The 12,261-nt window shown below is 44.4% G+C and overlaps 1 protein-coding gene across 1 annotated transcript; it reads left to right on the forward strand.

Moving 5' to 3' along the window:
• Positions 1-438: 438 nt before the first annotated feature.
• KCNF1 (potassium voltage-gated channel modifier subfamily F member 1) lies at positions 439-2,929 on the forward strand. The gene has a single exon (XM_064448643.1). It carries the CDS (start codon positions 1,113-1,115, stop codon positions 2,571-2,573), a length of 1,461 nt encoding a protein of 486 aa, XP_064304713.1. The 5' UTR covers positions 439-1,112; the 3' UTR covers positions 2,574-2,929.
• The last annotated feature ends 9,332 nt before the right edge of the window (positions 2,930-12,261 follow it).

The raw sequence follows: 12,261 nt of genomic DNA on the forward strand, positions 1-12,261 counted from the left end.
CGTGTGCAGGGTGTGGGGAGAGTTTTGCTCCACAGCTGCAATGAAAACTATGGTCTCTGCTTGGTTCTCAATGACACCAGTACAAATCTACAGTAACTCAATGTCCTGACAGAGGATTACTCTAGACTTGTTCCAGTCCCGCCGAGAGCAAGATTTATGTTGTGCATTTATTCCAAAACACAGTATTTTTTCCTCTGGCTTCTGCCATCAGAAGAAAAAGTTTGGGTGTCTTTCTGCAGCTCTGAATGTCTTTATACACAATTATGCTTTGTATTTGATTTTAAAAAAAAATTTTAAAAAAATTGTTAAAGTGCGTGGCGGTATAGAAACACATTATTTTACAGCTCGGCAGGTGTATAAATAGCTGAGCTGTGTTTTCTGGGGAGCTGCTGCTTTGCTAGGTTTCACCAGAAGAGGGTAGAGTTTGGAAAGGACTTCTCGCAGCCTGGGCTCCCTATTGTGTTGGGAAACAGCAAAGGGAAAACAAGCACAAGTTTCTCCTCTGCACGCTTGCACCGACTATGTGCAAGAGTCAGCAGATAAACTCTGGAAGACGTTAAAGTAAAGAGAAAACGGAAAGAGAAACAAAATTGCAAAGCAGCTTTCTAGGGAAATCTGTGGAGTCGAAGAGAGAAAGCGCAAGTTTTCTGTGGGCTCACCCTGCTGATTGTCTCTCTGAGAACTGCCACTCACTGCACGTTGCATTAATCAGAGCACAGGATTTATTTCTCTGCCGTGACTTCCAACCTGTGAATAAATATCACTTTTAGAGAGAGAATGGGACCTGAAAAGACTCTCGAGCACTGAACAGAGGGGTGAGTTTTATTAAATGGTTTCTTCTCTTTCAAATCTGCTGGAGCTTTCTAACATCCTGCTTGCAGGCACAGCAGCCTGATGACTTGTCTTTTCCCTGCAGCTTGTTGCATACCTCATGAGGCTTTCCTGACCGCAAGTTTATTTCTGTAACCTTTCCCACCACGACTCCGGGTCAGTTTGGTAACATCTGTAGTAGAGCTGACTCGGTGCTGATTTGCTTTCATGAGAAATTAAAATCACAAGGCTTTGAAACCAAACAACAGGCTAAAAATCAAATAAAATTCAACACAATTAAAATGGCAGGTGACTCTAGGTTTCCAGGTGTGGATGCTGATGGATCAGAAAAAAATGAAGAAACAGAGATTGTAGTCAATGTTGGTGGGGTAAGGCAGGTGTTCTATGGAGATAACCTGAATCAGTACCCAGAAACACGGCTGGCAGAGCTGATCAACTGTTTATCGGGGGGATACGATAGCATATTCTCCCTCTGTGATGACTATGATCCTGGAAAGAGAGAGTTTTACTTTGACAGAGATCCAGATGCTTTCAAATGCATTATTGATGTGTACTACTTTGGGGAAATTCACATGAAGAAAGGAATATGCCCCATATGTTTCAAGAATGAAATGGAATTTTGGAAAGTAGATCTGAAATTTTTGGACGACTGTTGCAAAACTCATCTAAGTGAAAAAAGGGAGGAACTGGAAGAAATAGCCCGAAGGGTGCAACTGATTCTGGATGACTTGGGAGTAGATGCCTCGGAAAGTCGCTGGAAAAGGTGCCAAAAATACATCTGGAAATTTCTGGAGAAGCCAGAATCGTCCTACCCAGCTCGAGTGATCGCTGTTCTGTCCTTTCTGTTTATTTTGATCTCCTCCGTCGTGATGTGTGTGGGGACCATCCCAGACCTGCAGGTCGTAGATGCGGAGGGGAACCGTATGGAGCACCCCACCCTGGACAGCATAGAGACAGCCTGTATAGGCTGGTTTACCGTGGAGTATGTGCTGAGGCTAATCTCCTCTCCCAACAAACTCCACTTTGCCCTGTCTTTCATGAACATTGTCGATGTGCTAGCAATACTTCCTTTCTATGTCAGCCTGACCTTGACCCATTTGGGAGCCAAGCTCATGGAGCTGAGCAACGTCCAGCAGGCTGTCCAGGCGCTACGCATCATGAGGATCGCAAGGATTTTCAAGCTCGCACGGCACTCCTCGGGACTCCAGACTCTGACGTATGCCCTGAAACGCAGCTTTAAGGAGCTCGGGCTGCTCCTCATGTACTTAGCTGTTGGAATCTTTGTCTTTTCTGCCCTGGGTTATACCATGGAGCAAAGTCACCCTGAAACATTATTTAAAAGCATCCCTCAGTCATTTTGGTGGGCAATCATTACCATGACCACAGTTGGATATGGAGACATATACCCTAAAACAACACTAGGAAAACTGAATGCTGCCATCAGTTTTCTCTGTGGGGTGATAGCGATCGCCCTTCCCATCCACCCCATCATTAACAACTTTGTCAGGTATTATAACAAACAGAGAGTTTTAGAAACAGCTGCCAAGCATGAATTGGAGCTGATGGAGCTAAATTCAGCCGAGGGGAAAGGCACAAGCTCCAAAAGTGAACTGGAAGATCTTGCGAGGGAAATCAAGGAGGGTCCTTATAGCAGCCGGCTAAAAGTCTCTCACAGTGACACCTTTATTCATCTCCTGTCAGAAGAGAAGCACTATAGGACCAGGCTTCAAAGCTGCAAATAAACTGTGAGCTGCTGTCAGCGCTAAGCTATAGATGGGGACAACCTGACAATCAGCTATTGAAAGGACTCGCGGGATCTGTCAGAGTTGGGAGGGAGCACTGCTTTGCTTTTCCAACATGAATAGAAATTAACCCCATGGTATCTCCATCAAGAGTTGGTAAGACTTTGCCGTTATTACCCAAAATAAAATAGTAGGACTCCATTGAGATCAGACTGCTTATAATGAGTGTGTTCCAACAAAAACCATCTGTAACCATTTTAGAGACTGAAAAGTCCTTCCTGATCAGTAAATGTTCAACGATCTGAATGTGCAGCATTGCCACATCAGAACTCTGTACCTGTGACAATAAAGAGCAGCATCACACAGATTGTGTCTTCCAGGCTGTCTTCAATGCCTTTGCAGCTAGGAACACTGCTCCTTAAGAAATTAAAGCAGCCTCGCTGGTATCAGGTTCAGGTTTACAGTAAAACGTTATGAGCAGGTTCAGCCTAGAGATGATGAAAGTATGAGCGTATACCATGTGCAGAACATTAGAGTCAATGAATGGTTTTGGTTTTGTAAAATGTAATTTGGGGTCATCTTTTTGGTTAGGTACCTGTTCCTTTTTCCAGAAAAAGTGTAATTTTCAATGGGACATGAAGCTGTTTTTTGGACAGAGATGTAGAACAGAATCAATGTATTATAAGAAGCAAATTAACAAAATATTTCTTTTAGCTTTTAATTGCAACATAATAATTATATATGCACAGATCTTTCAGGAAGGATTTATAATCAAGTATTTTTTAAAACTATAAGTTAACTCATAGCATTTTTAATTCACTGTTAAAACAAGTTTATAGGGGAGTTAAAATGAGTACTTCTAAATAAGAAACTTTAACTCTTTGAAAGTAAGTGTAGAGAAAGTGCCAATAAGTATAGAATAATCTCCAACTGATTTATGGTAAAAATATCTGTCTGAATTAACATATTACTAGGTTATTTTTTTAAGAAAAGCACATCCCACCCCTACAATAACTGCATGGTTTTGTAAATGTTAGTTTACAGAGGTAGTAGGCACTAAACCAGTATCTTATTCATTAATCAGCATATTAATCAACACCAGCATGTTGTTACTATCCTTTCCAAAAGCAAGTGCCATCTATGTGAGCATTAATTTGGCTTGTGTAATGACTGCAATATATGGGTCTGGTCTCTACCAGAGAAATCCATTGAAACTGGGAGTTACGCCAGCTCAGAGGGGAGGGGAGAACTGGCACACAGATGTATTTACACACATTGAAAGCAGGGTCCCAAATGATTAAAGGGCTAGAGTAGCCGTTCTTATTAGTTCCCTTTTGTGCTGAGCAGCCCCTCGCCCAGATGAAACACATCAGCACAAGCCATGACCTGTCCCTGTGCACCTTGTGCCTGAGACCTCCAAGTCCTTGGGACTTTTTTCCTGGGACATGGGCAAGTGATGGGGCTGTGGCATCCACCTCACAGGAGCAGTGACTGGAGGGGCACAGAGCTGCAGGGCGAGCTCTGTGCTCTATCCTGGCACCTGTTTTTGCCCCTGACCCCTGGCAAAGGCGTATGTGTCCACTGGTGGGAAGAGCCCTGTCCTCCTGGGAGCAGGGAGCAGTGGTGTGTAAGGGCCAGTCAGGTGTGCAGAGATGGGCAGCTGCTCCCCAGGAACGCTGCCAGCTCTGCAGGTCTCCTGACATGGAAATCAACCCCTGGCTCCCCCAGGCTGAAGCCCTTTCCCAGCACTACCCCTCACACTCCAAGTTGCTCACGTCCAGGGACACCTACTCTGTATCCCCATGACCCAGCCCTGTGCCAGAGCTACCGTCCTCTTCCCCAAGCCTGTTAATATTTCCTGCCTTACATAGCCCCATCAAGTAAGATAATTCAAAGCAATCTCTAAACATTTCTGTACCAGAATCCTTCTGCCAGCCTTTGTCCCAAATTCTCTGCCCAAGGACAACAGCCCATGCAAGTGACCTCCTCCGCCCAAGTATCCTTCCACCCCCATCTTCCCCTCTGCATCCCAGCTCCCAGATCTCAGCCTCTAGACCTGCCCTCTCAATCCCTCTTATCTCCTGAGACCTGTTCCTTGCTTATCACCACTCTCAGCTCTGCTTCTACTGCCGGCCTGGCCAGGACCATAGCTGGCTCTCACCGAAGGGACAGGATCCTGCCCCTTGCATTGCTGAGGACTTCCAGGACACAAGTATGGGCTGCAGCCATCAAAAATCAGCTCGGGTGGGATGCTGAGGGTGGGGAAAAGTAACAAAGCTGTGCCAGTCCCAGCCATATGCCTTATCTATCAGCCAGGATATTAAATGTTCCTGACTTCCTTCATGTCATGCAAAGGGTGGCTGAGGATGAATTAAGTTAGCAAAAGCACTTTCCTGAATGAGGAAAGCACTGAATAAATGCTAAATGATATGGTTAGCACCACAAGTACTAAATCTTCACTGCTGTGCTTTGCAGTTTATTTAACATGACATTACATTAAAAATAAGCCTCTTTTATCATAAATAATTTTATGGACTAATTTTTCCAATGAATTATGCCTTTGAGCAAAGGGGTCTACCTATGTTATGTCAGTATGGAAAGAGCTTTGAGGCAACCTGGGTGCCACTCTAGCCCAGGCTGGTCTCAGACCACGTTCCATGTGGTTTGCTGCACTAGAGACTGTATTTGTTGGATGTGTTGCTGTAAGTTATATGCTCTTAAAAGGCTGTGGGTGGCAGGATGGATTCCTCCCTGCTTGCCTTGCCCATGGTGTGGGAAACCTGCAGGAGCAAGGGGAGATGCGGGCAGTGATGGAGGGACAGGGCAGGCTGGCAGCCTGCAGCACATGGCGGGACTGGAGAGGAGCTGGGGGGGTCTTACACAGCTGCAACCCCGATGGTAGAACGCAAGAGGCTTTCTGGGGCCCTGGGGTAGACAACTCTTGCAGAACAAGAAACTACCATAAACCACTGGCTTTGAAATCAGGGCTGAAGGGAAGGCTTTGCCCGTTAAGAGATGGCGTGTGCTGGGGGATGCTTGTATTCAATTTTTTTAACAGTCTGAACAACCCAGCAGAGCTGATTTTCCTTTATTACAAGTTAATCTAAAAAAAGAAAAGGACTTAAAAGACTAGAAGGCTTGGGGGTGGGAGGGGAGTGGTAGTGCCATCCCTTTGCAGAGAGGAAGTGACACCATCCAAAGGCTCTGGCTAAGTCAGGGTACCCTGCTCTGAGACACAGGACTTTCTCAAATCCAAAGTTAGGACAAGCCCTGAAGTCTTTGCAAGGGGGAACTGCACCGTGCTTGGTTCAGGTCTTATTGCTTCACTTTGGGTGAGGTGGGCACAGGCTGCACCTGCCCAAACCAGCAGTGACTTCCCCATGCCCAGCTCTTCCCGAGCACTTCGTGGACACTTTGGCTGAGTCTGTACAATTAAATTAATGAATGCAAGGCATTCGCCGTGAGCCCATCTCCAGACTCACAGAAACAGCGTCACCTGCTGCACTGAACTTCCCCAATGTCTGCGTCATGTGGGGAGCTCTGTAACACAACTGCCTCTCAGGGGAGCCTGGCCCTCTGGTATTTAACACCCTTCACCTGGGAACCAGGATTGCAACAGCTTGAAAATGTCCAAGTGCAGAAAAACCTGCATGAACCACTTGGATCTCTCCTGGTACCCCTGCTACCCAAATACTCTTCTTTGGACTCCCAGGTGTATGAAGGAAATGGGTCACCCTTCCCAGAAGAAACTGGGAGCTCTGGGAAGAAAATGTAGTACTCTTCTATAGAAAAACTGTTGAGCAGAATTATGTAGGGAAAACCAGAACTACTATAGTTATAATTGACATCCCTTCTGACACAGAAGCTCTTCAGTTCACTGTGCAGGAAATTTCAGAGCACAGTGAACAGGTCAAACTATCCTCTTGAGAAGTTATCCTGTAGGACATCTGCCCTATGCAGCCAACCCTGGCTGCTTCTAGAAAACTTTGAATCTTTAATACAGCCTGTACTGTAAGAGTTAAAACCTAAAGGGACCAACTTTTAACTCCTAACACCAACTTCAGCTGTAAATTTGGGAGTAGCCCAGGTTTGATGTCGAATAGCTGCCAGCAGAATCTGATTCAATAACCTTAATTTAATAACCCTCCCAAGGGTAGATCGGTGGAGATTGCTAAGACTGTAGGTAAAATGAAGCCTGTTTCTAGCTTTCTGGACAGCATAAAGGGTAAACTTAATAGAGTGGAAATTGCTTTTAGAAGTGTGGGAGATGGCTGCAGTAGTTAGTGACACACAGCATTAGTCTCAGGGAAGTGATAGGCATGTAACCTGTCAACTCATGCCACACTCTGGCTGGTGTGTCACAGCCACCTTGGCTTTGGACACAGGTTCAGGTTCAGGCAGAAACAGCCATCTACAGCTAGGTTTTTATTGCTGGACTGCCATATATATGATTTGAAGGCACTTTAAAAAAATCAAAATTGTGGGAAATACTGGAATACCACTATTGTCTGCTGTCATGCATGCAGGAGAGCTGACCCTTGCTGCAGCTACGGCACCTGCCACACAGTGTTAATTGAAATATCCTCTCTGGTCTGTGCATGGGTTGGTGGGAATGTGGACATGTGGAGGCAGACCCAGCTCCTATCAAACAGAAGGAGGGCTGAGGACCACGCAGCACAGCCCACCTGTCCCTGGCAGTGCTAAGGGCACTCATTGCTAAGGTCCTTTTTGCAGCTGAAGCTGACAGTGATGATGTTTCAGTAACCCCTTAGGTAGCTTTCTTTTTGCCTAATGTGCTATTTGAATCTACCTGATAAAAATGCTTAAGAGGAGAAACCAAGACAATATTGTTTTCAGTCTCAAGTATTCCCTCAATCTATACTGATTTTTCAAGTAGCTACCCCAAATGTTCACCTGAGACTGGATGAAAGAGTGACAAACCGGTGTTTGTTGAAACAGACCATTCAAATGTCCATAAAAGTAAGGGTTAAGAGATATTAATGAACAATTAACCGTACTGAAAGACAACCCCCCCACACACAATCCTCTTCTAGCCACATCTGCATTGCCAGATGTGCTAAAACAAATAGAGCAGTGTCTTCTGTAAATTATGCTAGGCAGAAGTGCTTCCTCCCTCCTCCCTGTCAACACAGCCATCAGTCCTATATACATTGACAAACCTCACAATTTGTTGCTCACACAGGTAGGACAGTTACTGGGACCATGCACACGAGAACGCACTTGCTGCCCAACCAGGTTTCTGAGGATCTGGCTCGCTGTCCATTCAAATATTACTGCATTTTGCCTAGATTGTCCATTCAAGAATATCAACACTTCCTTCTACACCAGCTTTCATGGGACGCTTGCCCTTAGAGACAGATGGCATTTAGTGATGTGAGGAATAAGTTCTGCACTGTCTGGTGTAAATCAAACTTCACCAAGAGTTGCAGCAACATAACACTAGTGTGAAAGTCAGCTCAGGGCAATGTATATTAACTTTACTTGTTTCAGCTGTAGATATCCCTCTATAGCTGAAATCGGTTTCTCTTCCTGTAGTGAACCACATTAGGCTTGAATTCAGTGGGAGCTTTGCCTGCCTTGGGAGTGTTATGGGGAATGATGCAGCCAAGTAAGCCAGGTGAAGGCACAAGGCAGGCTCATGTAAATCTCTAAGAGGAAAATGAAGAAGATAGAAAGGTCTGACAGCTCCAGGAGAATCTATGCCATTTAATTGTTTCTTTTCTTGTTGCTTTCATATGTAGCTGCCAGTGTCTTAAAGCTGCTTTTTGTCTTCCCATGTTAGGGAAGCCTTGAATATCTTTTTAACATGTTGAGAGTCAAGCACTGCTAAATCATCCTGGTCAGTTAAAGATATACAATAGAAGCAGAAAGGAAGGGAAATCTTAAAAGGAATCTAAGTAGAGCACTCTCTTTAAAAATAAAATCTCAAACTGGAAAGGAAGACTGAATGCTATGTTGTATATGCCTACAAAAATGCTGTTATTTTCAGTGCATCGCTCGACTGATTTCAATGAAAACGAGGTACCCGAAGGCTGACCCTAGTGCTTTGTTTTTTGGTATAAGCACAAAATGTTGTGATTCCTTATTCTATAAGGAGCCTGTAACCTGTACACTCCGCAGCAGTTAAACGCCTTAAAAATTAAAAATTATCTGTGTTCATGAGAGTCTGTGCTAGAGCTCACAAATTCTGTGTTAGAGCTCAGAAAGTAGTGGAAACTCAGGCAAGCAGTCACTGGACAAAGGCAGCAAATTCCTCGGCACTGCAAAGGGAAGTTTTAGAAAACCTGGTAGCCTCAGCCTGCTTTGCTGTGCAGGAGACAAGCTGCAGCTACAGTTACTGTAAGAGCATTACAGGGAAGTTCTTTATCACTACAATGAATTCCACTGATCCCCAGCAATGTTTCCACAGCATTACAGTTATCAGCTTTACAAAGTCAGTGTTTTCCAGTCTTACTAGTGTAATAAGATATGACAATTTTACACAGTACCCAGAATGTGAAGTAGCTGTATCTAGTTGTTGGTCAGTGTTGACTTTTTATTATTATTTTTACAGCAAAAATGTTACACCACAAATATTCTTTGCCACATTCACATAAATGATGTGTTCACTGTAATACATTAATTGTAACTTCTCATATTCTTGAAGTCTCAGCTTGTCCACTATCAACCAGTGAAGAATTAACCCTTCTGTCTTAGTCTATACCAGATAAACCACCGTGAAATATTACAGGCCATTTTGATTTCTTCCCTTGTTCCAAGATTACTCCATAATCGGACAGGTCTTGTCACTGACATATTTTTCTTTTAATTTAGCCTCATTTTTCATACTTTAATTTCAGTCTATTACACTTCATTATTTTGTTTCAGAAAATGGAAATGATTCATCTCTCTTGCTGCTCACACCCCTGATACACCTGCAGATGGCTAGTGCATTACCACTAGTTGCAGCTCTCTGCACTGTGACAGTTCACTGGGGCAGGCTTAGAACTTGCTTAGGAGCTAAAACACACTGGTTCAAGATTTCATCTGGACATGTTGGCCAACCACCCCCCAAAACCACTCCAAGCATTGAAAGAAAACTCTCTATATGGAACATTCAAAAGATGTGAGGTCTGTGTGCAGCAGCCCTGTCTGATTTAGCTGAACATTTTCATATGTTTAAATTCCCCTCTCCTTGAGAGGACTCTGAAACATTTTGCTGGAGAGAGGTTGCTTAAAACATGTGCTTACGCGCTTTGCTGATCAGAAAGTGCTCATGTTAAACCTTACATGGCAAAAAATGGATGTTTCTGAACTGCATCCAAGCAGGCACCAGCAATTTTCTGCTCACAGCCACCAATCAGGCATCAGCACAATGGGACCTTGATTGGTCCCTAGAGGGGCTGCTGCAATATAAATGAGAATGATTTTCTGTTCATGAATAACAGATAAAGTGTCCTATTGCTTGAGAAGTGCAATATCTAGGAGACAGCCTGACCTTTGCATCCCCCTGACTTACTCACTTTGTAGAAACATTACTAAATACAAATGTGTTTTGGTACAATATATATATAAAAAAAACTAATTCCTTCACTATTTAGCAGGCAAAACTCAAGCAGAGAGGAGATAAAACCTGCGTGCTCCCCTGGGCTTTTGCTTGGCAATGGCCACTGGCCAGCTGGACACCTCTTGCTTGTTTGCAGAGGAACAAATCACGCCCTTGCCTGCCAGCAGGTCCTTCTATTTCTACTGGTTGTCACAGTAATAAATCAATTGTTGCTGCAAAACACAGCTCCTATCCAACTCGTGGGGAATCTGTAAACTCTCTGCAGCACAAATGTCAACCAATTGCTGGCCAGGCTTTTAGGCTGGAGTGGTTATTGTTTGCCAGTTAGTTATTTGCATTGGAACAGTAAATTCCATTTGCAAAAGCCTTTACCATTTGGACCCATTTGCCTTAGAAGCAAATGAATTGCTGGTGTACGACATTACCCCTGCTGTGACTCACATAGGGCACATTCGTACTGCCTTGGCTGGAGGAGTGAACATGAGTTGCCAGCTGGACTTCATTCTTGCACACTGGAGCTGTTATTGTCCACCTCACGCTGGGGCTCTTACTGTCAAGACCATTCACATGAGACCTCCACAACTCAAAGATGCATTAAAGTGAGCTGGTCCTTTATCTGATGTGACTTGTCTGCACAAAGTGACTGCAAAATGTTTCTGAGTTGGAAAACAAAGTGTAAAAAGAGTATAAAGGTCCTCCACGAGCAGCTAGGAGCTGGCTGGGGGGAGTATATGTGGGCCGCTGGAGCAGTTCTTGGCTCAGCCACCCAAAGGTGGCCAGGTGAGTCACCCAAGTCTCTCCTCTTCCCTCCACTCATCTGGCTGCCCTCTAAGCATCAGTTTGCAGTGTGCGGGTGGGTGGCAAAGTGTTGTTGTGCCTGACATTCCCCCAAGAGAGGTCTGTCCCTCCCTACTGCCTATGTAGAAAACCACCATTGCCCAAATACCACAAGGTTCCAAGTACAAGAAGCATTGTAAGAGGTCAATAGACCAGCCTAAGAGACAACAACATCCTTCCCTCAGCTAAACCCAAGGGATGCCAAGGGGTTTTTCGGAGGCAAATACTTTTTTACTTATAAGGTTGTAGTTAGCCCTGGCGTGCGAACATTTGGGTCCATGACTGAGACTTGCAGGTGTCAGTACGTGTAACGGTAACGCTTGGCTATGCTGGCTAAGCCTGTCCCGTAATAACATGTGCCACCCTGAAAATCGGATGGCTCTCAATTTTCAGGATTTTTAGAAGGAAAATAATAAAGTATAATTCAATGTGACTAAAGAAGTTGCAACTTCTTGTAAGTAAACTGGCTGTTTGCTGAAATCTCCACGTAGGTTAGAGCATCTCAATAGGTCGCAAGCAGCTCTGTCACATCCGCCATGGGAAATAAAGCAAGCTAACTGGATTCCTCTACATTTCTTCCTGTTCCAGGGTAAATGAGATTATAGTGATGACAGGGAGGTGTGGGAGAGAGGTAATTTGCTAGTATGCTCCTTTCTGATGTTTCCAGGCTTAGCTTGCTCATACAAATTGGTGCCCTTTGTAGACTAAAAAATTGGATTTTGAGCAGCAAGGCAAAGAGATTATGGAGTGTTGATTCTTGGGCAGTCTGCATTTAGAAGTAGAGTGCAACAAGCTAATCTTAAATGCCAGATTTCACCCTAATTCACTGTTATATCAATCCAAGACACATGTTGCTCTATAATAATGGCAGCTGCAACAAAACATAAAGTATTTGTCTGTACATCAGTCCTGTGATGGGAAGAGGCCACTTCCAGCTGCAGTGGGGAGGGGAGAACCTTGGCAGTAGGCTGCAGGACTGGAAATGTGCCCTTACAGTGAGGTTTTACATGAGGACCCCCACCTGCAGCCCTGTGCTGCAGCTTCTCTTCTGCTCAGGGAATGTATGAGGGACTTCCCCGTGCTGCACTATGGGTGTGTGGGAAAATGTTTTGCACAAGAAAATGAGATTGATTCCCACTGAATAGCCAAATAGGGAGGGTGATGGATATTTGGGATGAATGTCTCTGGGTACAGCTTCATTTTTAAAGAGAGACTAACATGAAAACAGCTCTTTTCATCCTTCAATTGATTCTACTGCTTTCTTTCCTCTTCAGACAATAATAC

The sequence above is a fragment of the Phalacrocorax carbo genome, chromosome 3 (assembly GCF_963921805.1).
Source record: "Phalacrocorax carbo chromosome 3, bPhaCar2.1, whole genome shotgun sequence".
In the NCBI taxonomy this organism is placed as follows: domain Eukaryota; kingdom Metazoa; phylum Chordata; class Aves; order Suliformes; family Phalacrocoracidae; genus Phalacrocorax; species Phalacrocorax carbo.

Coding starts and splice junctions, on each gene's coding strand:
- KCNF1 (XM_064448643.1), top strand. CDS start 1,113: ATGGCAGGTGACTCTAGGTTTCCAGGTGTGGATGCTGATGGATCAGAA.